This window comes from Tachypleus tridentatus, chromosome 13 (genome assembly GCF_004210375.1).
Source record: "Tachypleus tridentatus isolate NWPU-2018 chromosome 13, ASM421037v1, whole genome shotgun sequence".
Taxonomy (NCBI): Eukaryota; Metazoa; Arthropoda; class Merostomata; order Xiphosura; family Limulidae; genus Tachypleus; species Tachypleus tridentatus.
Window position 1 is genome coordinate 227,213,418 of NC_134837.1, and position 27,142 is coordinate 227,240,559.

At 33.0% G+C, this 27,142-nt stretch overlaps 1 protein-coding gene across 1 annotated transcript in view; it reads left to right on the forward strand.

Moving 5' to 3' along the window:
- Positions 1 to 11,048, forward strand: part of LOC143236475 (uncharacterized) — a 53,134-nt gene extending 42,086 nt beyond the window's left edge. The window contains exons 18-20 of the mRNA XM_076474760.1: positions 3,768 to 4,612; positions 6,565 to 6,809; positions 10,105 to 11,048. Of these exons, the coding sequence (XP_076330875.1) occupies positions 3,768 to 4,612; positions 6,565 to 6,809; positions 10,105 to 10,233 (1,219 nt within the window). The 3' untranslated portion in view covers positions 10,234 to 11,048. The remainder of the gene's footprint in view (positions 1 to 3,767; positions 4,613 to 6,564; positions 6,810 to 10,104) is intronic.
- Positions 11,049 to 27,142: the final 16,094 nt, after the last annotated feature.

A 27,142-nucleotide genomic window follows, 5' to 3' on the forward strand; every position in this document is an offset into this window, starting at 1 on the left:
ACGCGAAATTCAAAAACAAGCAAACAATGACCAACTTGAGCCAAAGGTCAGTAAGGTGCACATTTTAGCAGCTAAAGCAGGAGAGTAAGTTTAAACAAACACATCTCAATGGTAAGAATGCTTGAAAACAAAAACTTAAGATGAATCAGTTAGTTGCCGTACTGGACATTGTACCGCAAAATATTTTGGCACAAAGTTGAATCGGTCCTTTTTCTCTAATTAACTGTGTCCGTAAAGTAACATATGAGAAAGATGTAGGGTATGGTAAAGTAGTGGGTCGAACGTATTAAACAAATATGCTGAAGTAATGACACACTGGAAGCACAACTGACGTTTTTAAAAGTCTAATGACAACAATAGTAAGAGTAATTAACACCTAAGCAACAGGAAGAAGTGCGTTATATTATGAGAAGTTATGATAGTTTATTTCACGATAGGCCACAACAGTCTGGTTAGTTAAATATTTGATAATAGTAACCTGTAATATTGAAATATGTGAACCTAAAATAAGAGTGCCATATCGTTTGAAGGGAGCTCTTAAAGGTAAGATAGGGAGAATGCTAGAAAAAAGATAAATTATGGATTAGCGCAGACCTTATGCTTTGGATACAGTGCTTGTACCTAAGACGGGAGCGATGAGGTTATATATGGCATCTGAGGAGGTTCAATGAAGTTACTATTGCGATTCCTATCCAATAGTTCTCATAGGGCATATGTTAAATAAAGGTAGTCAAGCAAAGTGATTTAGCAAACTTGATTTATAAAAAGGTTATTCTCAAGTCTAGTTACAGGAAAAAGAAAGAAAAAAAACACCATTTTCTGACACTTCTGGATTATTTCAGAAGCAGAGAATGTTCGAGCTATATTTGAAAGATCAATGAGTTATGTCTTATGGGGGTTAGGGGAATCAGTCATGGCTTACATAGATGATTGTTTGTTTGTTTGTTTTTGAATTTCGCACAAAGCTACACGAGGGCTATCTGCGCTAGTCGTCCCTAATTTAGCAGTGTAAGACTAGAGAGAAGGCAGCTAGTCATCACCACTCACCGCCAACTCTTGGGCTACTCTTTTACCAACGAATAGTGGGATTGACCGTAACATTATAACGCCCCCACGGCTGAAAGGGCGAGCATGTTTGCTAGTCATCACCACCCACCGCCAACTCTTGGGCTACTCTTTTACCAACGAATAGTGGGATTGACCGTCACTTTATAACGTCCCCACGGCTGAAAGGGCGAGCATGTTTGGCGCGACGGGGATGCGAACCCGCGACCCTCAGATTACGAGTCGCACGCCTTAACACGCTTGGCCATGCCGGGCCTTACATAGATGATGTTAGGAACTAAGCATGTTGTAAGAAGTACTAGACAGGTTAAATACAGCAGATATAATAGTATATCCAGGTAAAGGTGATTTGGGGGTAGAATACATAGAACATTTAGGTCACATTGAGTTTAAAACAATGATTGCTTCAGTAAAGGTAAAAAACTATCCAAAATTGCGAGAAGCTTACGATAAGACTTATCATAACCCGGTGATTAGGGAGCTCAACTCGTATTCCGAGGGTCGTGAGTTCGAACCCTCGTCACATAGAACATGCTCGCCCTTTCAGCTGTGGGGATGCTATAACTTTACAGTCAATCTCATTATTCGTTGGTAAAAGAGTGCCCAAGAGCCGGAAGTGGGTGATGATGACAAGCTGTCTTCCTTCTGGTTACACACTGAAAAATTAGGGACGGCTTGCGCGGATAACCCTTTTGTAGCTTTGCTTGAAATTCAAGAAAATAAACAAATTTACGATAAAAAATGGACTAGATCTCTTCCTGGTGGGGTATTATGGGAAATTTATACTTGGGTGTCAGAAACAGCATCCCCATTTACATCATTGATTTCTAAAGCAGAGCCATGATATGTTTTGTGGAATTAGACCAGTGAACGGGCAGTTAGAAAATTAAAAGAGATGCTATAAGACATTAGACACCAATGTGCAAACTAATGTGTGAGATACAGCTGTAAGATTAATGCTGAGTCACATATGTGAGGAACATACACTGTTGTACTTAAGTCGAAAATTACTAGTACAATAAAAAGCGTTGTAGAGGTGTATATAAAGAAACACTGTGAGGTTATCAATATTTCATAAAAGACTATGAGTGGTAAAACAATGTGATGAAAATTGTATAATGTGCCAGAATTTTGGAGCTTGGTATAATACTAAGATTAGAAAGAAATCCAGTGTTGAATGAATTGTTGGATGTTTCAGGAAAAGGGGAAAATTGGTGTCACCCATGCTTTCTGGGACAAAGATTAAAACGATCATAGCGCCAGAGGTGCTGATTCCTCCAATAACTGTCCATCTACTGCTGTAATTTCATAATCGCTTAAGGACTGATCAACAATCGGCTGATTAGTCACCCTATTTGGCCTTAGCTGATTCTTACACCGATCTTCACAACAGTTTGTTTTGCAATTCAAACTTCCTTAAGAATAATTAATTGAGGGTTTCTATTATCTTGGTATCAAGTAATAGGTGGCATTGTTTAGGTAGGAATGGCTCGGATTGTTCCTTGAAATGATATTTTAAATATATCCTCAATAGGTCATCAGAACTTGCAATACTATACAGTGGTTCCTTTTATAACAATATCTATGTAATAGCTGAGACACAAGTTCTAGGAATGTCGGTGAATATCGTAGCATAAAGTCTGAATTTCTTGTTCTGCTTTTTTTGCTTCTTTCTTATTACATAATAATTCAAAAATTAAAACAATAATTGCAACTAATTCTACTGAATTGGCACACTTTCGTATGGTGTATCCACTTTATAAGTATTATTTATAACTATTAATAGTTTAAAAAATTAATTCTAGCATAAGTAATGTTATCATCACTCTTTGAAGCTATTTTTCTCATATAAATATTGTGTTCCTTTTAAAAGAAAGCCTAATGGTGAAACAAGAGTTATGAGCTAATAATAAATATTATAGTCGTAACCTCAATATATTTAAAACTTGGTCATAAACACAACATTCCCACGTCAGTAACTTCATTGTATTTAAAACTTGGTCATAAACACAACATTCTCACGTCAGTAACCTCAATGTATTTAAAACTTGATCATAAACACAACATTTCCACGTCAGTGACCTCATTGCATTTAAAACTCGGTCATAAACACAACTTTCCCAAGTCTTTTGAAACACTACATTAAAATAGAAGCAAACAAATAAAGAAAATTCTTCAAAAAAGGAAATAAATGTAAAAATAGCTCGTAACAATCCTTCGAAAATAATGTAAACAAGATAGTAAGAATGATATTTGCATCATCTCTGCGCAATAGCACAGAGAAGAATGAACCTATAGAAATATATATATATATAACTATTCAATCACAGTTGAGTTTTATCCTGTGCTATTATATATGGATGATGCAAATGCCATCTCTACTATTTTATTTGGATTGTTTTTGAAAGACTAATATCAGCCATGGCTACATTTTCGTCTTTTTACGTTTTTCTTTACTTTTATGTTTTAGTGTATCAATCTTTTTTAATAAAAGTTAAAGACAACAAATAAAATGCTAGTTTTTCAGACCGATTTTTAGTCCATAGTCTGAAATGTTTTAAAATAATGTTTCATCTTGAAATGAATAAAACGGGAAAGTTTCATTATGGTCACATCAAATATCATTTTAATTGTTAAATCTTTTTGGCTTGTAACTTGAGTATTTTTATGTATATACTTTGAAGAGGTTCTCTATCTTCCAGTTATTTTGACGAATTCTACATGTGTTCATTCGCTGTAAAGGTACGAGTGTGCAAACCACAAGGTGACGGCATCAGCAGTGTAGCCCACCTCCTTGACAACGTTATTCTCCGTGTGTCCGTTTGGATGATGGCTTTCTTAGCTTGCTTTGGAAACATTTTTGTTTTGATATGTCGAGCATTGTTACGTGAAGAAAACCGAGCCCATTCTTTTTATATCGTGAATTTGTCTTTTGCAGACTTTTTAATGGCTGTGTACTTATTTATCATCGCTGGACATGATTTCAAATACCGTGGACATTACATCAGGTTTGATGCGCAATGGCGACACAGTTGGAAATGCAACATTTGTGGCTTTCTAAGCACCCTTAGCAGCGAGGCATCAGTCCTAATTTTGACCATTATCACCACAGATCGATACATTTCTATCTTGTATCCTGTTTCAGTAGTTGAAAATCGTCGTACACTTAAATCAGCTGCTTCATGTATGTTCGTTGTGTGGTCTGTGGCTGTACTGATGTCAGCTTTACCTTTATTTAATATCCCCTACTACGGCCTTGAATTCTATGGAAACAATGGAGTCTGTTTGCCGCTACATATTCACAAACCTTTTTCTCAGGCTTGGGAGTACTCTACATTTCTCTTTTGTGGACTCAACACAATGGCCTTTGTCTTCATCGCATACGCTTACGTCACAATGTTTTTCACCATCTCTGCCTCTAAAATTGGATTGCGTTCTACTCAACAGCAGCAAGACAAAACAATAGCCAAGCGGTTTGCGTTTATCATAGGCACAGATTTTGTATGTTGGATTCCCGTTGTTGTCATTAAACTCGTTGCCCTAGCAGGTAAGAAGATAATAAAAAAAATAAATATTGCAATTTTTTTCTCTTTCACCTATAAGTGCTTGTTTAGCGATAAATATGTTGTTTTTAAAGTTACAGATGTTATATAACGTCATATTATAACTAATTATTTCAAACATGTAAGTTTATTTTGTTGTTAACTTTGCGTGCATTCTTGCCATAAAAGTCTATGAAAAGCTTTAGACTTTTAATTTAATTCTTTTTATTTTGTTTGAATACGATTAGCAAACAGCCGTTTAAATCAAGATAAATATATTAAGTTCATTGTTTGACAACATTAAGCATACCTACTACTGTTCTTTATTTGTCAACATTAAGTACACCTACTATTGTTCTTTATTTGTCAACATTAAGTACACCTACTATTGTTCTTTATTTGTCAACATTAAGTACACCTACTATTGTTCTTTATTTGTCAACATTAAGTACACCTACTATTGTTCTTTATTTGTCAACATTAAGAACACCTACTATTGTTCTTTATTTGTCAACATTAAGAACACCTACTATTGTTCTTTATTTGTCAACATTAAGTACACCTACTATTGTTCTTTATTTGTCAACATTAAGTACACCTACTATTGTTCTTTATTTGTCAACATTAAGTACACCTGCTATTGTTCTTTATTTGTCAACATTAAGTACACCTACTCGTGTTCTTTATTTGTCAACATTAAGTACACCTACTCGTGTTCTTTATTTGTCAACATTAAGTACACCTACTCGTGTTCTTTATTTGTCAACATTAAGTACACCTAATCGTGTTCTTTATTTTATCACAAATACATTAGGTTAACTAATATTACAATATACTGATTCTTCAGGTTTGAGGTTAAATTTAAATTTACATTCTAAGAGAATAATTTCTAATTGTTTACTTAAGTTTAAGCGTACAGTATTTTAATATTGAATAATTTAGCATATTTAAATATTGATTGAGAGACTACACGAATAAAAGAGTTAACAAAACAAAACAAAGTTTTCAAGTACGTAAATAAATTACAAAGCTGTTTCATGTTGAGAAATTAAAAATTAGCAATATAGTGCTAGGTCTCTTCAGTTTGCTTCTGATGGTGCAACCAGTAGGAATCTTAGTCATTACTCGTTGTAGAATTTTAAATGAAAATAAACAAGTATGATATTATAGCTTAAGAAGCTTTAAAATAAAATAGAGGAATTTGATAACTTTAATATAAAATGTGCTAACGTAACAAAGGGACCCAATATATGCCATCACGTAATTATAAAACGCTCGAAATTACTTTCATAGAACTCTTCCGTCTGGGGTCCCAGTGATTTACTTTCTTGTGCTGAAAAGGATACTAATATATATATATATATATAACACGGACGATGTGCATATCACTAGGTTTGAGAATAGATTGATGGAGATCCTGATGAGTCGTAAATAATATCGAACCGTGTATCCCCGCGCCCCCTGCTTGGTATTGTTGGCACACAATAAAAAAGAAAAAAACGAGCATAATAAATGATCTTAACTTTTATAAACACAAATAAGAATTGATATATATATATAACCTAGCTAGCTATAGTAATATAAAAAGCTTTAATTCTACCAAAAGTATTGAAAGAAGAAAGTCAAAATTACAAATACTGAGTACTTAAGATTTCAAACAATTTTCCCCTACCTTTGCTCAGGATAATATAACTACACTGTGTTTCAAAAGTAGGGATAAACAAAAGATTAAATAACTTAGTTTTGTAGTTTTTACTTTCTAATTTCAATGTTTTTTTTAACATTAAAACTTTCGATCCCTACTTGTCTTTATAAAATTTAATTTTTCTATTACACTTGTGTACATATATATATATTCTAGATGAAAAATAGTTCTGTAGTCACTTGAAATCTTATTTAAAAGAAACAAAACAATTTTTGATATATTTCGTTGTTTTTGGTGTTTTTATCGTTACAGGAGTACAAATAGATAAAAATCTTTATGCTTGGGTAGCTGTATTTCTTCTGCCTGTCAATTCTGCTCTTAACCCTATTCTGTACACATTGACGACGAAAACGTTCAAGCAACGTCTTTCAAGGTTTCTACACAATTGTCAGTCATCCTGGTCATTCGGTACGAACGTTGATAACTCTGGAATCACTGCATCTTCCCTATTACGTTCGAGAAGTCCCAAACATATCATGTTAGCTGTCTACTCAGAGGTACTATAGGCCCTTAGGTTATATTGATATCATTGCTATAAGACACCAATTTAAAATTAGTCTCATTTAATTTGTATGGCTTTTATAAAACTAAAACCATAAAATTATGTCAATATGTTCTACAGTGTCACGTAAGAATCAAAATAACAAACTGTAATCTGAATAAATATACGTTTAAAATAGTTTAATTGCGAAATACAGATTTTGACAAGATCCTTGTTTTGGCGTATGTGTAGAATTTCTTAATGTTTTTTTTTTACATAATTTGAGTATGCTTTTCAACTTCTTGAGTGTGTTGAAATATTCAAGATGTAATCCAAAATGACAACCAAAACTGTAAAATGGCAATATATCAGTTTATAAAAGCTTTTAAGCTTACATTAATAGTATCTATGAGCATCAATTTTACATCAAAGTGAAATATTATTTATAACTAAAACCGTATTTTAGCTACTCGTTTATCACTGAGAAATTATTGAACCTATATGCTTCACATTAACTGTAGAGTAACAGTTGGATGGATGTGATCAGCTACAGAAGCCAAAGACATGTTCATTCAAAATAATATAGTATGCATAACGTATGTGAAGTGACAAATTTTAGTCATGCATACGCTGTCAAAATATAGAAAATATAATTTTTCACATATACATTTGCTCTGAACAAAATCAGGCGACATTCAAAGCAACAGTTTTTCTTATCATACTGTAACCCAATAAATACCTAAATGATATCTTATAATACTAGATAACCATCAATATGACAAACGTTTCCATACCACAAGAAACATGATACCAATCTGATACATTATAAAACAGAAATCACTAATGGACGTCAATACAGAGAGAGAGCATTGTTGTTACTGCGCCATGTATTGTGAGCGTTGCCAGTGAGAGATTCATTTAATACTGTAATATCTGATGATATTAACGTCGTTCTTTTCATATATTAGGTTTCCCAGAAAAAAATGTCTGAATATTGAGTAACTTATCGTTGGTTGGTTGGTTCAATCCAACGTTTGTCGCTTAGAAGGTGTCTGCTGTTTTAACTCTACTCAGAGTAGGTTTCACAACCCCCAAGGCAGCATAGATAAAAAGGATTGTCGTCTGATTTTCCTCTACGACTTCAAACATCAACCAGGCTTTCGACCACGGATCTGTTACTGAACGTACAGTTTAGCGTTGGTTCCCAACGTTTTGGCATGGAGATGAAAGTCTTGAAGACCACGAAGGTTGAGGAAGGAAGCCATCCTTGGATAAAAACACATTAAGGGAAGCAGCTGAGACAGATCCTCACACAACAATACGTGAGCTTGCAGAAAAGTTAGGTACAAGCAAATCAAGCATTACCAACCATCTGAGTGCGATTGGAGAGACGAAAAAGTGGGTTCCACATGAGCTGACTGAAGATCAACCAAATCAGCGTTAAGAGATCTGTCAAGGATGACGCTTCAAAAATTGAACGAATTAGGAATCGAGACTCTGCCTCGTCCACCTTATTCCCCAGACCTTTTCTCTACAGATTTTCAATTTTTTCAAGCACTTTGACAACTTTGTGAACAATTAACTCTTTCAAACCCAGGCAGGTGCATAAAAAGCTTTCAGGGAACTCATTGACCACAGAAACTCTGATTTCTACAGCAGGGGCATAAAGAGAATCATTACACGTTGGCAAAATTGTGTTTACTCTGATTAAAGCATGTTTTACAACACTGATTTATACTTTTCCAAACTTTGCAGTTCAAACATGACATTTATTTCTGGACAACCTAATAGTTTAACATAAGAAAGCAATCTCAAATACCCTCTAACGATGAACGATTGTGAATATATGTGGAATGAATAGCTGCAGAAAACGCATTCATACAGTTTTACCACTCTTGGTTTTTCTCTCCAGATGTGCAGATGTGACACAACAGTTTACATGTGGGGGTACCAGTAGAGCTACAGTCGTCAATTCATTTCTGAAGGGAAGGAAACACTACACCAAATCTCGGCAACATGTATGTTATTTTAAAAGACATAACAGCACTTGTATCTTCATGCTATGGTTTCACACCCAATAAACAAATGTTGTCTGGTGTACATCAAAGAAGACATCTAAGAAGAATTTTACATCTTATCTAAAGTTAAACCCTGTCCTCAACATCAGATGATCAGATGTGTTTCTAAAACATGTGAAGCTTTTTAATTTCAGACACGTTTATAGAAGACACTTTTAAGCAAGATCTCTCTGACCTTGATCCAACCGAATATAGTTGGCTACTGGATGATTTGTTTGAATTTATTGTATCTTTGACAATGCCAACAGAAAGGCCAACAACACCACACGAGGTCCTGTGGATTATTTGCTTTGGATGTGGTATAGAACAATAAATCAGCTATAATGGAGCGTAATTTATCTTTATAGTAAATCGTGTTTGTTTTGTAGATTTAGCGTCCGATCTTGACAAATGTTAACCTTAAATAGCTATTATGTACTATTTAAGATACTAGAAGGTAGCAATGCTCATGATGTATCTACAGTATATAACATCCGTTGATCAATATGACAATTATGATTTTGTTGCTCTTTTAAGATGTTTTATAGCGTGCCAAATTGGTACGATGCTTCTTATAATATGGAACTTTTTTATGCTATTGATGATTTCTCGAGTTATATTATGGCATTAAAGTACTTATTGACCTACAGTGTAACATGGAAAATTCTTGCTATGGATGCTATGAACAATAATATATTTGAAAATGTATACTTTGTTTCATTATATGGCATGAACGAGTACAGTTTATCACTACACATATATTGTGCATACCTTATTACTTTGTTAAGCATATACATATTTCTCTTCTGTTATGCAATAAACTTTGCGCATCAAGTTGTTTAGTCTTTGGTATCAAATATTTATAATTTTCTATCTTCAGATCTCATGCAAGGTGTTTTAGTTAATATTTGTTATAAATTAACATTAATGTTGTGACGATATATAAATTAAAGTTTATCAAAATGCTTTATTGTCTTCAAAACTGAAGTAACTGATGAAATATTTCATTTTATTACATTCTATGAATATTGTATTAATTCAAGGCACAATCAAAACGACTGTTTAATAAAATTCCAAAAGAATATTAACTTAACTCCACACTTTGATATAAATCTTGTTTACTTTATAACTTACACTTTAAAGAGAACGATTTTACCGAATTCTGTTTATCAGTTCTAAGCTTCAAATGATCAGCTATCTAAGCTTACCAATGACAGGACAATCTTTCTCTTTAAGTTTTTCTTTTGGTTTCAGAATGATCACTGTTACAGCAGCAAATCTTCAATCACTTCAGGGTCTCGGCGCTTTAGCACTGAAGAAAGACATCCTTCTGTGTCTTCCAAGGTCAGAAGAGAATGCCTGCAAGTTATCGATAAGGTGTAGATACATCAGCATAGAGGAATCAAGTCTTGACATGTTGTAGATTTTCAGAGGTGTGAGAGTGTTATACGCTTTACGTGTTTTACAAGTTTAAATTTATATGTATCAGCATTTGAATCTTTATCATCTGTATAATTCAATGTCGACTACGTTTTTCATAGAAATATAAATGAAATTGAGTGCAATTATTTGTGACAAGTCATTATTAATTAGAACTTACCATGAATTCTCAAAGTGTAATTTTGAGTGGATTATGATACTGAACTACATTTTCACTTAGTTAATAATAATAATTACTATTTATTAGTAGTCTTCTTCTATACTCAAAATTACATTATTAACTTAAAAACTTAAAATAACCTGATTAAAATGCAGTCTGGTCCCTCTGAAGAGCAAAACCATATTTAAATTAATACATCGTTCATTAGGCCATTAAAAAATTAAAACAACAGATACATCACTCTCATAATCGAAAGGTATTAGCAATATGACCTTGTGGGTCACTTCATACAGGTTTAGGCATAAAACAGGGATAAATAATTTTCTCAAAAATGCCAAAATAGCTTTTATGGTTTTAAATATACCTTAACTACATTTGTAAATATATGCTGCGAATAATCCAATACTATACTCGTTTACTGGTAATAGTGATATAGTTTAAAAATTGAGGTTTAGAGACACGATACCTCAACTACTGAGAAGTGTTCTAAGCCTTAAGATATGTTGCCAAAAACATATTTTCTTCTTGCCAATCAATGAGTGTAAATCTCTCAGAAATAAAGCTTTGTTCTACAAACCATTTATTTTACGAGATTCATATCTTCCTTAGTATAATAAACGTCATTATTAATGTGTAGCACTGTATCTATAAATGCACGCTCTGATTTATGTTGAGGTTTAACAGTAAATATATATTAAACAAACACAACTTTGAAAAAATTATCAAAATCTTATGAAAATAATTACAATACTATATACATATATATATATATAATGATGTTTTAACGAAACAACGGTCAAAGAATTAATTTTTTCAAACCGTTGTCTCGTAGGAATGCTTAAAACATTATCCCAAAATAAATTACACTTAATTTCATGTCATACGATTTTAAACTCGCGTTTTTAACCTGTTGACTGCCAAGTATTTCAGCTACTACAATACAACTCTAATTCTTCTTCAATTTGTAACTTTTCTCGTGACGCCATTTTGATCGAAAGTGAAACACTTTGTAAACAGGTCAAATGCATGTATGGTGCTGACATCTAGCGTTAAGGTTAGGTTTTATTGAGAACGAATTAACTCGTCCGTGGCATTGTGTTACTGATCGGCTTGGACAAGTTACCTCGTCTACGGCACTGAACAGGTTAAAGAATCCAGTGATTGACCTTCTTTATGATTTCCAAAATCAACACTTTGTACAGTTTTATCAAATGGATATCTGGTGTGTGTTATGTCTGAATTGAATAAAAATTAAATGCGTACAGAGAAAGAATGACGGAAATATAGCGTGATCAAGCATTTAGTAAGTCAGATCTTGTTATAGTTTCTCATTACTATATTCTTACTTTTAAGACTCACCACATTTTATGATCAAAAACTAACTGTCAAGGTGTTGCGTATGAAATGTCGGATTTTTAAAGGAAAATGTGATACAATAAATATTTTTGTTGTTCAATTTATTTAATTAAAATAAGCTCCTTTAGTCTCTATACACTTATGCCAACAAATTGTAAGTTTATAAATGTCATCATTAAAGAACTGGGCATTCTTTGATACAACGAAATTTTCGAAAGCACTGTCAGTTAACCTTTAGTTTGGGCCGGCATGGCCAGGTGGTTAAGACACTCGACTTGAAATCTGAAGGTCGCGGACTCAAATCCCTGTCACACCAAACATTCTCGCTCTTTCAGGCGTGGGGACGTTATAATATGACGGTCAATCCCACTATTCGTTGTTAAAAAATAGCCCAAGAGTTGGCGGTGGGTGGTGATGACTAGTTGCTTTCCCTCTAGTCTTACACTGCTAAATTAAAAACGGCTAGCGCAGATAGCCCTCGTGTAGCTTTGCGCGAAATTCAAAACAAGCTCAAACCTTTAATTTGCAAACGTTTTCTTCAAAAATATAGCAAAGAACAACGTTTCGACCTTCTTAGGTCATATTTAGGTTAAGAAAATAACTGTCGAAAAAGTAAAAAGTGTTAATACCCATACCAGCCGTACTGAGATACATTGTCATCACGAAACGTTTTTTTTCTCATTAAAAATATCCAAATGTTTAAAAAAAGGATATTCTGTAGGGAAAAATCTGGTGAATATGGTGGATAAAGTAAATTTTCACAATGATGTTCGTTTAGTTTTTGGACAGTAACGTCATAAAGCAATTTGTGTCTACTGTGATTGACTATTGCTGGGTGTTTTCGCATAATTTCGAGTTCACAACAATATTTCTCTGCTGTGATCGTTTCTCCTCAGTCTAAGAACAAATAATGGATCACACCTGCTGATGACCACCAAACACTGACCATAAGCTTCTTAGGGTTAAGAGCTGGTTTTGGCATATATTTAGGTGCTTCTTCATAGTCAAGCCACACTGTACAGATCATCATCGATTGTTGTAGAGAATTAATCTTTCATCACCGATGACAATTGTTTGGATAAAGAGATCGTTTTGGTTGCAGAAGTGAGAAACAAATTTCAACTCGTCATGTTAGATGGTTTTCACTCAATTCAAGGGATACCCATTTATCGACCTCTTTTGCCTTACCAATTACTTCAAAATGCCGGAAAACTGTTGAATAATAAACACTAAAGTTGTCGATATGTTCTCTCATGGTTTGGCAGGTATCTGGTTCAACTAAAGCCTTCAGTTCTTCCTCATTAATGGATGTCTGATGGCGGCCTCGAAACTCATTTTCAAGGCTTGTGTCACCAGAGCGAAATCTCCTGAACCAACGCTGTAGTGTGCGCATTAGCTGCGCCATCATCAAATATATGATTGATTTTACGAGCAGCTGTCAAAGCAATGTGACCAAGCTTGAACTCGTAAAAGAAAATTACACTAATATCAGTTTTATTCATAGTGACAAAAATCAATATAAATGATTTAGTTTCTAAAATAAGAAAAATAAAACGTGCTTGAAATGAACCAGACAACATACTATATTATTCTGACAAATTTATAATATTGTTTATCTTTCACCACTAAAAATCGATTTTCAAATTTACACATGAAAATCCGACATTCCACATTCAACAGCCTCGGGAAGTAGAATTACAGCTTTTATTAATATTCAAAAGTTGTCGTTTTCTTCAGTATTAAACAAACAAATTATTTGTGTATGTATGAAAATAATAAGTTACTTCTATGTGTCTTGTCATATGTTAGCTATTTATGAACTGTATACATAGAAAACGTATTTTGTCTAACATGATTTTCACTTTCATAATATTTTCTTTCTACTCCTAGTCTTCATAGATGTTAACCATGTCAAGTAAGTGTATATAATTCTACATCATTATTATGTTGTGCTGCGAGGTTACACGTTTTATTATAGTACAACAAATGTTTTTATTGTTCTGACACATAACTACACAATGAGCCTGATGATCGCTATTAACCGAGAGGTATCGAACCCCTGAATTTAGCGATGTAAATCCTAACTTACAACTGAGACCATTGGGGCTAGAAAATCTCTAACCCTTTTAGTTTATTGAAACCCCCTTTGTCCGTTTTTATGTTTTCTTATATTATTGTTTTTATCTTCATTTTTCTCCTTTACATGTATTTAATTTTGTTTTCATATCTTAACCTTTATTAGTAACTTTCGTCGATTTATAATTTTAAATAAAATAACATTTTAGTTGTTTTTAAAAAGAGAAAACTTTGGTTTTCTCAGTACTAATACTGACTTTTGTTTAAACTTTAAAAGTATCTGGGGTAAAAACTGGCATGAAGTACACACTCATAAGTGATAAACTAAATTTCCAGTCAGAATAATGGAATAATGATATATTTATTTGATTAGTCAAATGAACCATCCATTTTTATTAAAGTTTCAGTCACAAAAAATACGTATCTTCTGACAGTTCGTGTGTGATTAAATAAAATGAATGAATGTTTTTGAAATCAATGTTTGATTGTAATAACTATTATTAGTACATTGAAAATTTAGACATTACGTGGTACTGTTGAACAAATTTGTGCATCAGGTGATGCCGTTGCGTACATTATATGATACTATAATGCAACATCTGGCATAATATGGTCTCATTATGTACAATATGAGATATTGTCATGTAGAAAGTGTGGTACCGTTATATACAGTGTATGTCATCATGTGGTACTAGTAATAAACGTCTTATAACTTCAAATGTGTCATCTTTCTTTTTTAATTCGACACTCAGTGTTTCACCTCACAACTTATGCAGGAGCTGTCAACTAAACACAAACAGTATCTGTAAGTACAATATTTCTATTGGTTTAAAAAGCAAATATTAACCAAATCTACAACGTGCGTTCTTCACGGGTGCACACAGTTCATTTTCAATTCGATGTTGTTGTTTTTAGTTAAGCACAAAGCTACTCAATGGGTTATCTGTGCTCTGCCCACCACGGGTATCGGAACCCGGTTTTTAGTGTTGTAAGTCAGACTACCGCTGAGCCACTGGGGAGCCTTTCAATTCGAAATTTCTGATAAGACACACATTATCAAATGTAACCAATATCAGCATTAAGATGTGTTTAGGGAATCTAGTGTTTGATGCTCTTTCTGAGTTCATAGTTCGGCGCCTAGTTTTATGTGTAGTGATATATTCATACGCCGCTACTATTTAACGACATATATGTACAGAAGATGTCACATAGTCATCAGTCGCTAAGATGTGCTTGTGTTGTTCAGGACATGAGGCTATATAATCTCATATTTATTTGAAATACACAAAGCATAAACTTAAAGCACGTAACAAGCTATTATTTTTTCTCAAATTTAATTAAACTTTCAGACTCAGTAAAACTGTCTTCCACCCGCAAGTTTTGCTTTCGTCCTCTTTTCTGCTCTTCCTGAATTTCCTAGATTTTTCCCAAATTAGTGTCACACTCAGCCTTCCAATCACCGCAATCTCCCAAGTTTCCATGATCACAGTTGAATATTGTCTGTTCTTTTTAGTGGTCACTGTACGAGCATTTAGTAGTGTGCTAATTTTCACCTCGTAAAAATCCTTCGTACGCTGAATAAACTTCTAGACTTAACCAGGTCACAATTGTACATTCCTAAAGATTCACAAACGGTAAAACCTTATAAAAATTATGAAGAAAAGATTGAAACATATTATTGTTATGTTGAAAGGTACAAACCCATTTATCGCCTATAAGTTAATTTTGGTCACAGTATACTTGTATCAAAAGGAAGTCTCATAACTGTATAAACTACAATGAATAATAGTTAGGTCGTAGACACAAAAATTATATATGAGTTAATGGTATCAAGTGGAACTGCCATGAAAGAGTTTGTGTTATATGGTGTTCTCATATAAGTATAAAGCATCCGCACTCTACACTTCTCTTGTCATGTGGTGTCATCGTCTAGAATATGTGATACTCTCATGCAAGATCTAGCATCATATTATACCATCATGTAGAATGTGTGGTATTGTCTTATAAGGTCTGACATCTCATGATGCTACCGTTTACAATAATCTAGAATAAACTGGATGGTAGGTTTTATGGAATTTATAAGATCTAAAGATTTGATTACAGGAGTAAGAACCATATTTTCATAGTCTAAACACGCCACATATATATATCATATTAGAGCCGTTGTTGGCATCTTAACACTATGATTAGTTTAAATATGATATGTAATGCACTTCTCTCCTGTTGTTGTTTAAAAACAGAGCCAGTATTTTCTCCTATTTAAATTCTGTGTGATGGCAGATGTTACTTGAAGGGTAGTAAAATGCGTTGGAATGAAGTGAACTATCTTTATACTGCAAACACATTTTTGTAAAATATTTTGTTTTATTACATTCAGAGTAGTGTGTTGAGATTTTGAAAGTTTGATTTTGACGGTTTGACTGGGTTGTTCTACACTGTTAAACAGCAGTTCAGATTTCTTGATTATAATTTTTGTATTTTGCGAGATATATTCATCAATTTGAGATACAGTGAAAGTAATCTTTTCTGTAGTACCTTGAGAAACAGTGTGCTTTTCTTTATTTATCTGTGTTCTTGCGTGTTAGAAGTTTGATATTAATTTGTGCCTATTATAATCTATGAACATTTGACAGATGTAAAAATACTGGGTTTTGGATACTCAAAAATAATTATATTAGATCAGAGTGTGTAGTGTTTTGTTCACTACAATTGTGGTCAATGTCTTTTAATTCTCCAATAAATGCCATTTTTGGAAGCATTTTGATGATGAAAGTTGAGTTTAAGAAAAATAGCTTTTATAACTACTTTCTGGTCATCGAGATAATTTCAAGAAATCTTTAAACTCCTCTTGTAAGTTGAATGATTAAAATGAATTAGTTGTTAAGACCTTCTATAGAACTTAGATAGTCTAAACATTTTAACAAAAGTATTTTTTCCATAATCTAAACACATCTACGACATTTCTAAGTCAGAGTTAAGAACTAGGGTTGATATCTTAATGCCACTTTTAAAGAATACTCCTTTTAAAAGCATTCATAAATAACAACTATACATTGCGACACCCTTCAGTTAGAGACATAGTTTGTTACGTTAGGCATCATAATTTATCTCGACGGGTATCCGATTTATTACGTTATGTATTACGATTTCAAACAGCCGGAATTTGAATCTGAATTTAGAAGTTAAATAAATGTTAATATATATCAACTTTATATTTGCCAACAAGTTCGATACACACAATTTTCCTTCTTAACACCAATATATTTTAATATATAAATAATAATGCAATTTATAATAACAGTTATTACAAAATGTGATTTATATACAAGAATTTTACAAACTCACAATCTACACTGAGTCTTCCGTCTGGTCTAAAACTGAGTATTTTGTTGACAGTACAGGTCTACGACGAGGAAATTAATCCTGAGTTGATACTGTTGCAACTCCTTTAAGCTAGCGCTGTCTTTTCTTGGCTGTTCTCACACCCTTAAAGCTGACTTTTTTACCGAGAAATATATCTAATACCCTCGCAGAAATACTAACGTCCAAAGTTAATTCACTGAAGTTCCACGATTAGTAATGTTTGAAATCTATAAACGTTCCTTGTCAAATTTGATAGTTTTTCGATTAATAAGCGTTACGTACAGTTGCATCTTCCGAAGCTTATAGTATACTGACAATTGCTGACCAATAATAATGACTGTCTCTCGGCGCGTCGGTTTTATACATCAATCACGCGAAATTCTCGAACTTTCAACAATGTTCGAAAACACGCAAACTATGTACTGTTGATTCTTGCTCTCGAGAATCTTCTACAAATTTAGAGAACGGGCGAAACTTGCGCAATTCACATCCAACAATTTATGTCACATGCATCAAACTGAAACACAAGTAGGTATTAAAATAAACGTATAACCATAAATCAATTAAAACGAAACTATCCATCTGTTTTATGAATGAAATTAAAAGTTTCTCTGACATTGTCCATTATCAGTTTGTACATCTTCAAAAATTTAATGTAATTCGATATGAAGGCACACACTGCGTTTATGCCGTCTTTTGTCTATATAGATGAGTAGAGATCTACAGTGTCCGATGAAAACAGTATTATTGTGCTCTTCACTTTGTAAAATACACTCTTGATTCGCAATAGCAAGTCTTGTGTATTTTTCAAGTGTACTGAAACGTAATTTAGTAACGACACTAAAATTATACTTTTAAGCAAGACAAACTATTAGTGACACTACCATATGCTGGGACTATAGCATTTTCGGTTTATGATCTTTTCATAAACCATATAATTCTGGAAAGCAACTATTAGAAGGTTTTCATCCATGCCAAATGCACGTTATAGATTCGACACGAATTTACCATCTAGGCCAAATGAAGCTTTGTATTGTCAGCTGCTGTTTGTGTTTTAGTGGAATGCTCCTGAAAATACTGTAAAGTTGAATCTTGAGCGTCAATTTAAAGACGTAAAATAACAAACTTGGTGATACAAAATCATTTATTACTATTATTAAAATTTATTGTACACTCCAATATTTACTAAATACATTGAATAATGTGGTACTGTCCTGCAAGATCTGGCATCACATGGCGTTGTTATGTAGAATGTGTGGTAATGTCCTGCAAGATCTGGCATAACATGACGTTGTTATGTAGAATGTGTGGTAATGTCCTGCAAGATCTGACATAACATGGCATCGTTATGTAGAATGTGTGGTAATGTCCTGCAAGATCTGGCATAACATGGCGTCGTTATGTAGAATGTGTGGTAATGTCCTGCAAGATCTGGCATAATATGGCGTTGTTATGTGGAATGTGTGGTAATGTCATGCAAGATATGGCATTATATGGTTACGTTGAAAAAATACATTAATTTCAAAGTCATTAGGTAATGCATGCATATTTTCTCTTGTCTTAAGAATTTTGAATGAAAAATAGCAGTGTTGAAAATATTTTACTTTCGCAACTCTACGGTACTAGTCCTATTGTTTCAAGTTATTAAGCGAATAATTTAACACTTATGGATGATACATAAAAAACAGTACAATTTGTCATCCACTAATAAAGCAGTTCTATGATGGTATGTAATTATGTAGAAGGTGAGTGGTTAATTACCAGAACAAGAAAAGTTTAGAACTTTACAATGTTCCAGGTTAATAAATCATAGAAAACATTAGTCAACATGTTTGATTAAACAATAATGCGTAACCCTAACCTATGAGGAAATGAAGCTGCTGTTTCCGTGAGGTGTTTACCAAATGAAAGTTCTATCTGAGGCCCGGCATGGCCAAGCGTGTTAAGGCGTTCGACTCGTAATCTGAGGGTCGCGGGTTCGAATCTCAGTCGCACCAAACATGGTCGCCCTTTCAGCCGTGGAGGCGTTATAATATGACGGTCAATATCACTATTCGTTGATAAAAGAGTAGCCCAAGAGTTGGCGGTGGATGGTGATGACTAGTCTTACACTGCTAAATTAGGGACGGCTAGCGCATTTCGCACTCGAGTAGCTTTGCACGAAATTCAAAAAACAAACAAAACAAACAAAACAAACAAGTTTTATTTGATATTTCAAAACCGAATATCTCTTGTTTTATGATCAACTAAAATATTGCTATTTTTAAAGACTTTCAGTTTATTTTATTTTTATTACTCATTGAAGATTTACTTTTCGTTTTATATTAATCTTATATTATTTCATCTGTTTAAATTTGCATTTTAATTTTTGTCGATTCACTCTAGGCATTTTTTGCTCTCAGGTCGTCGGTTTTAAACTGCTTATACTTTCTTCAAAACTAATTTAATCTCTTTATCTAACACTTGTAACAGTTCTATTCAGAATTATTTTTACCATTATTGAGGGACCAAACTAAGTTTCCACACTTAGCCGTCTCCTGTTCACCATTGACTTTTTACTTTTTGCTAAATCCATCTGTCCGAGGATGTTTCCTGAGTGGAACAAGAAATCATTACTGCAATTCAAGTTCTTACATTGTGTACTTTTAGTCTGTGACGTTGAGGATCGCTATGTTAAGACTTCGACCCTAGGTGATCATAGTTATATGTTACAAGGTTTGAGCAAAGGAACAGGTTACTCTTTCGAACTGTCATCCAACTGAAGCCCAGAATGTGTTACACACTTTTCTCTAATTTTTTCTTCTTACTATCCTGTCTAAAGTCACCATTAATGAGTTTATTAGTGAGTATCCGCTACCCTCATGTAGGTAAGCCTGATTATCAAAACTGCTTGGTTATTTAAAATTATATCTAAATATAAAATTTATTCTAAAGTTTTACCAACTTCAAGTCTGTATATACGATACTTGTTTACAACTAAGCTAAAACTCTTATTTGAAATATATTTAAGAAAAATTAAATGTTGAGAGTAACCCCTTCTCAAACCACAGTTACAAACCCAACAAGATCATGTTGGCCACACAAATGTCAACACGAAACCTCTTGTTAGTCTTCAACTTTCGGCGCCACCAACGAATTGTGTTATTTCGTTATCTTACTACACTATTTGACATGATATAAAAACACTTACAGCTGTACTACGCTATAGAACTTATCTATAAAAGTTGGCATCTTTATTTCTTCATTTGAAATTAGGGTCAGTATAGCTAACTCTTATTTAAGTTAACCTTCTGCTATTGAAACTTCATCATATGTTTTCGCTGTTAACACTTACATCCCACCTGTTGCTGTCTTTTATTTTTCTTGAAAAGATCCTCCTGTAGCTCCCGCTAAAGTTCACTACCAACTTAGTATTTATGTTCACTTGTTTTGTGGATTCCTGGACATCCAAAGGTCACTTGTCATATCATTTTTATATCCATAACATATTCATTCATTTATTTATTTTTCTTCATGTATCGTATGTTCGTGAAAGTGAAGAAAATCTGAACCACCCAGAATCGTATGCTGAACCATAGTCAGTAGTTTGATTCTTGAAGAGCGTGTTCGTGTTTCAAATAACACCAATCTGGGAATTTAAACTTTAGTTTTAATAACAGAATTTCCAGAATTCAACTACGCAGAGTTTGAAAATAACGTTAATTTTTCTTTTTATCACGCAATGATTTTTTTCAAGCCAGAATAATAAAAAAAATTATTTAAATCAAATTGTTATTTCGTTTACCACAATGAACCTTTTTTGTTTATTATGTTTGAGTTCTAGAACTATCGATAAGACAACACGTACGACACGTTTGGTCTGGAGAAATCCATAGCCAATGGTTGACAACATTTCAAGTTCAACATATGTGATCCAACTTTCAGTGAGAATAATTCATTTATGTAAACGTACACATGGCATTTTGTGAAAGAATCTGTACGTGATCGGGAAAAATGAGTATCATTTTTATATTCAGCAAACAGGAATTACCATCGAACATGTAAAAGTTCGGTGCAATAAACCCATCACAGGCCTGTGGAATCACACTTTATGATACACTGATTTCAGAGAAATGTTCCAAGAACTTTGTTTATATTTGTAATTATTGAGCACTAATATTTATCATTACAGTATGAATTTCTCACATATGTTTCAACTGTGTTAATTAAAGCGAAGGAATTATCAATAGCCGAGGTTATAATTAGTTCTTAAATCTCTCAAGATATGAGCTTTGAGTAAAAGTTTCTATTTGAAAAACTCTACCACGGGTAACCTTTCATCTTACTGTTACAAAGTGCTAGGTGGCAAATCTTGATTATGATAAATTATACTTAGCATTAATATTAGGTATGTTATACTTCAAACACAATATTTCTGTTCACTCCCTTAAAGTTAGAAAAGAAGAGAAGTGTTTGATGTAACTTCATCACTTCTTGTACTCAATAACTATTACCGACTACTCGTTGTACCCCAGCCAACCTGGCCTCTCTGTAGAACAGGGGTATATCTGCGGACACATACTGATAAAAACCGGGTTTTAATACCCGTGGTAGGCAGAACACAAATAGCCCATTGTGTTGTTTTGTACTTATTTCCAGACAAACCAAACCTAGCCGGCGTGACGCTGTGTCGGCAATAGATATGAAAACACTATAATACATTAAGTTTCTTTGTTGAAATGTACTAAACTAAGAACATTGTATGTTTATAAATAATTGTACTTTCTACAAGCATTGCTAGGATCTGTGAATTGTTTAATGTTGACTATGATGTTCATGAAGTGTTATTTGGATTCTCTAACGACTGGATTTTAGCTACAATTAACTGTCATATCATTCCTTTCACTATGCTCGTTTAAAAAAAAATATTTGAATTTATCACGTTGATACGTTAAGTGTGTTGATGAAAAAAATATGTGACTCTATTGTGTAACAGTACTGATGAAGAAACATAGTTTAAATATATGATTGTATTGTTTACCTCTATTGATGAAAAAACGTAGTTTGAATCTGTGACTATTGTTTAACAGTATTGATGAAGAAACGTAGTTTGAATATGTGACTCTATTGTTTAACAGTATTGATGAAGAAACGTAGCTTGAATCTGTGACTCTATTGTGTAACAGTATTCATAAATAAACGTAGTTTAAATATATGATTTTATTGTTTAACTATATTGATGAAGAAGTGTTATTGTAACTTCTTTCTGCCATTAAAATATGAAATATCAGAAATATTTTTCTTTATTGACTTTTGAACAAACAATCTGAATCTGTAACGGTTTTTGAAAATAACTGTGTTAGCGAATAAACTGAAATTATTTAGCTGATTTATCAGTGAAGACGTTAGCGCACATACAACGAATAACACTTCCATAATTCTTCATTAGTATTCTTTAATAATTCTACAGTAGAATAGTTGATTCTTGGCTAGTTAATGTTCATAATTTTTACATAGTTGATAAGATTATTATTAAAATCCATTCTCTGGATTCGATCCAATTATTTCTTTTGTTATAATTTAATAGTCATAATTTGACTTTGATAATCTATCTTCTTTTGAAATCATGAGTTTCTCTATTTTCTCATGATTGATGATTCTTTTGTGTCCGTAAACCAGCCATTTCTTACTGTTTTTTGTTCTTTTCATTTTCAACTAGAAATCACTCAAGAACTATCTGCACCAAGCAAAGAACACTTTATGCTGTTTCTTGGTTAATGATCTTTTCAGTAACGTACCAAAATTTGTTTTTTACCGATTTTTTGAAAGCAATAGGTTATATCGTAGAATGACTGATTTATTTTTAAGTCTCTATCTTATTTAAAAGTATGGCAAATCTTTCTTTCAATAACCTGCCATATTTTGTTTCAATAGGTTACAATGTATTTTTGTATATTAAATTTAATCCACAAATCTACAATGCTATTGCTCAAATGACTGTCTTTTTATAATTTTATTTGTAACTGACTAACTTGCACAAAATTCGACAAAATGTTTGAAAGTCATTTTCACTGAATTTCCTTTTCAGAATATATTGTATGATGTTGACTTTCTGTTCGAAAACGTATTTTATATTATTGTTTGGGGCAATTTCCGTTCATATGTTCACTCTGTATTGTCATACGACTGAATTTATTTTCAATAATGTTCTATTAATGTTGTACGAATGACTTTTTGTTGTTTTTTACTGAATCTAGCCTATATTGTTGTATAACTGTTTTTCCTTAAGTCTGATAACATAAAGTATCACTAAACTCTTACATATCTAACTTATATATCTGTATGACTGACTTTGTTTTCAGCGACAACAACAATTTCGGATTGATGTATTTCGAATCTGAAGGGCGACCCAGGATGCTCGGAAACTTTCTGTCCTCTTCAGAGTTTGACTTAATTTTCTAGGTTATTATTCATTACTGTTTTCTCTTTCAAGAATTTTCCCAAAATTATTGCTTACTTGAATTTATTCGGTCTATTCATTGTATATTTTTATACTTTATAAGAAACCACCTTACATTAAAATAATAGTTATTAATACATTTGGTACTGTTCCGTAATGAAGATATTAACTTTACTATAAATCTACTTCGCGTTACTCTATATATAAATTATCTGCCAGTAGTTAACTCTTAAGTTTTGTCTCTCTTTTAAATAATATTACTGCAGTAACATATTTTACATATTTTGAAAATATGTTTTAATTTCTGTGTCTGACAACAATATACATATCCTATCATTTTATTAAAAGCTCTTCTTTTAAGAATGTTCTAAGTGTTGTTGTATTTATATATTTTTAGTACATAGTATTTTTAGGGTGGACATAAATATTAATTTTCCTTCAGTTGCAGTCGTTAGAGAAAGCACAATTTGAAAGTTGAATAAAAGAATTATACTTTTTTCTTTCTTTCTTTTAGCAAAGCCACATCAAACTATCCGCTGAGCACATCGAGAGGCATAGAACGCCAAATTTTGGTTTAAATCCGTAGACTTACAACTGTACTTGTGGGGGTCAAAACTTTTTTTTTTTTTTTTGTAAATGATACAGTAATATGACCAGTATTTCATTCAAGGCAAGCGCGGTTACTATCATATGAAAGAGAATTATGCAGAAATTAGATTTCTAGTGATATATTTTGTTAGAAAATAAGTAAGTTTAAGTAAGGGGACAGTAAGAATGACAGAGATTTTGTTTAGGCAAAATTAAAGATTATGCTTTAGAAAAAGGAAAGAAAGTTTAAGTTGTGCTTGAATTTTTTTAATTAAACTAGTGGACAGTTGACCATGCAGTCCGTAGCCATAAAACACTCATAATTAATGAATATGTGGACAATACCCCAGAGTTACGTAAGTAGAAAAGTGTTTTGATACTTAGAAACTAAATCATTGACGTGTAGATCTTAAGCGAAGTTTGAACGTTTACAATTAAAAATGAGATTTACATTATTTTTTTCTATAAAATTTCTTGGGTTCCGTAAAAATAGTATTTAAATACATTGTGATATTTTGGTTAGAAGTGTATCCAGAAATGTTAGAAATGTAAACAGCATTAAGAAATGCTGTTAAAAATACTAAAACATAGATGTAAATGAAATGATAAAAATCTTTTGATTTGCCCTTGTCCATGATTACTTATGAAAGGCGGAACTTTTCGAAACTGGTATAATTCTGTGACAAGTGGGACATCAGATGAGAGAATGTTCTTCAACTTTATATCTAGTATTTTAAACAGCTTTTGTGGCTGACTAATTTAAAAGAACTAACAAGTGGTAACAAAACTGCATTTTCTTGAAAATCCTATATAAGTATAGGATTACTATATAAATATATGGTAACTGGGTGAGTATAAGACATTTCTAAACACTACATATGTTCTGTACATTCCACCAAAATATGAAGTTTATTCTTATTATATCAGTTTTCATTTGTTTACTGTTACTGATGAACGATGGAATTATCCGAAAACTATAACTCAGTAAAAAGTGATAAAATTGAATGCTAGATTGAGCTTCACATTTGTGAAGTTTATTTTCACGATAAAAGGACAGTATAGCTCAATGTTTTCAATCCCAGTACGTTAAACGACAACACAATAAGAATATTACTGCACGATCTTCGATATCGATGTAAGAAGAATGTTCAGTTTGAAGCGATTGTGTTGTTATTTTAATTTCGCGCAACACTAGACGAGAGCTATCTGCGCTAGCCCTCCCTAATTTAGCAGTGTAAGACTAACAGGAAGGCGGCTACTTATACTACGTTTTTACCAACGAATAGTGAGATTGACTGTCACATTATACCGCCCAAATGGCTGAAAGGACGAGCATGTTTGGTGTTGCGGGGATTCGTACCAGCGATCATAGAACCACGAGTCGAGTGCCTTAACCACTTAGCCATGCCGTGTCAAAGCGATTGTAGCTAAATACGTTATGCCAGACTGAGTCTAAAGCGTTTTTAACATACAAAAACAGAAAGTGTGACATGTTTACGATTAAACTTTAATATACTGTTTTTGTGTGTTTGTTTTGAAGTTCGCGCAAAGCTACAAGGAGAGCTCCCATGGTTGAAAGGGCGAGCATGTTTGATGTGACGGAGGCTCGAACCCACGACCCTCAGGTTACGAATCAGGCGCCATCGAAATACTGTTTCTAATTAACTGATGTGTATCTGGCGATACTTTTAGAGGGAGTTCTCTATGAGTGAAAGGATATGACTTTTAAGGAAATAACAGACTAGTAGAACTTATTTAATAAATGCTGTTATTCGGGTCGATTGATAATATCTGGGTGGAAAATATAAATGAAAGAACAGAAATAAAGGACCAAATGGTCGGAGTACTAGACTTATAATCTAAGGGTCGCTGGTTCAAATTCCCATCACATCAAACTTGCTTACCCTTTCAGCCGTATGGGTATTATAAAGTGAAGGCCAATCCCACTATTCGTTGGTAAAAAAGTAGCTTAAGAGTTCACAATGGGTGGTGATGACTAGCTGTCTTCACTCTAGTCTTACACTGCTAAATTAGAGTTGGCTGGCGCAGATAACCCTTGTGCAGCTTCGTGCAAAATTCAAAAACGAAACGAACAAACCAAAATTATATTTTTATGCAACATTACAAACAACATCTTTTCCAGACTATGAATTATCCATAGACTTGATGTTTAATCTAATTTCATCTTTACAAACAGGACGACTATCAGAAGGTGGTGAATTACTAAATAGAACAGGAAATGAGTGATAATACGTAGTACTAATATTTTTAACTTAATTGTTAATTGTGTTTCTTACTCTTACGAAAGTTGTTTTTATCTAAATTATAGAGGTTAACAAGAATAAAGATACATTTAAGGTACGTAGATTTTTTTTAGAATTGTTAATGGAGGTGCACAATTTTAACAATTTAAATTTTGTTTATGTTTAAGTTAATTAATGAAATTTAAAAATTCATTATCGTTTTCTTTATTATTTTTAAATAGAAGCCACTTATAGAGATAAAACATCAACTGAAAATAGTTGAATATTCTACTCTGTGTTAAGGTTTTTTATCATTTTAATTAACTGTTAAAAGCTGTTATTTTTGTTATTTTGAATTAAGCACAAAGCTACACAATGGGCTATCTGTGCTCTGCCCACCACTAGTATCGAAACCCGGATTTTAGCGTTGTAAGTCCGCAGGCATACCGCTGAGCCACTGGGGGGCAACTGTTAAAAGCATACCATATATTGCTTTTTACCTGACGTTTCTTTTCCAAATCTATCCCATATTAATAAAATGTAGGTTCTCCTTCCAAAATGTACTTCATATTGTAGCACAACAAAGTCCATCGAAGTCCACAGTTACTTCTTGTTTTATTGTTCTAT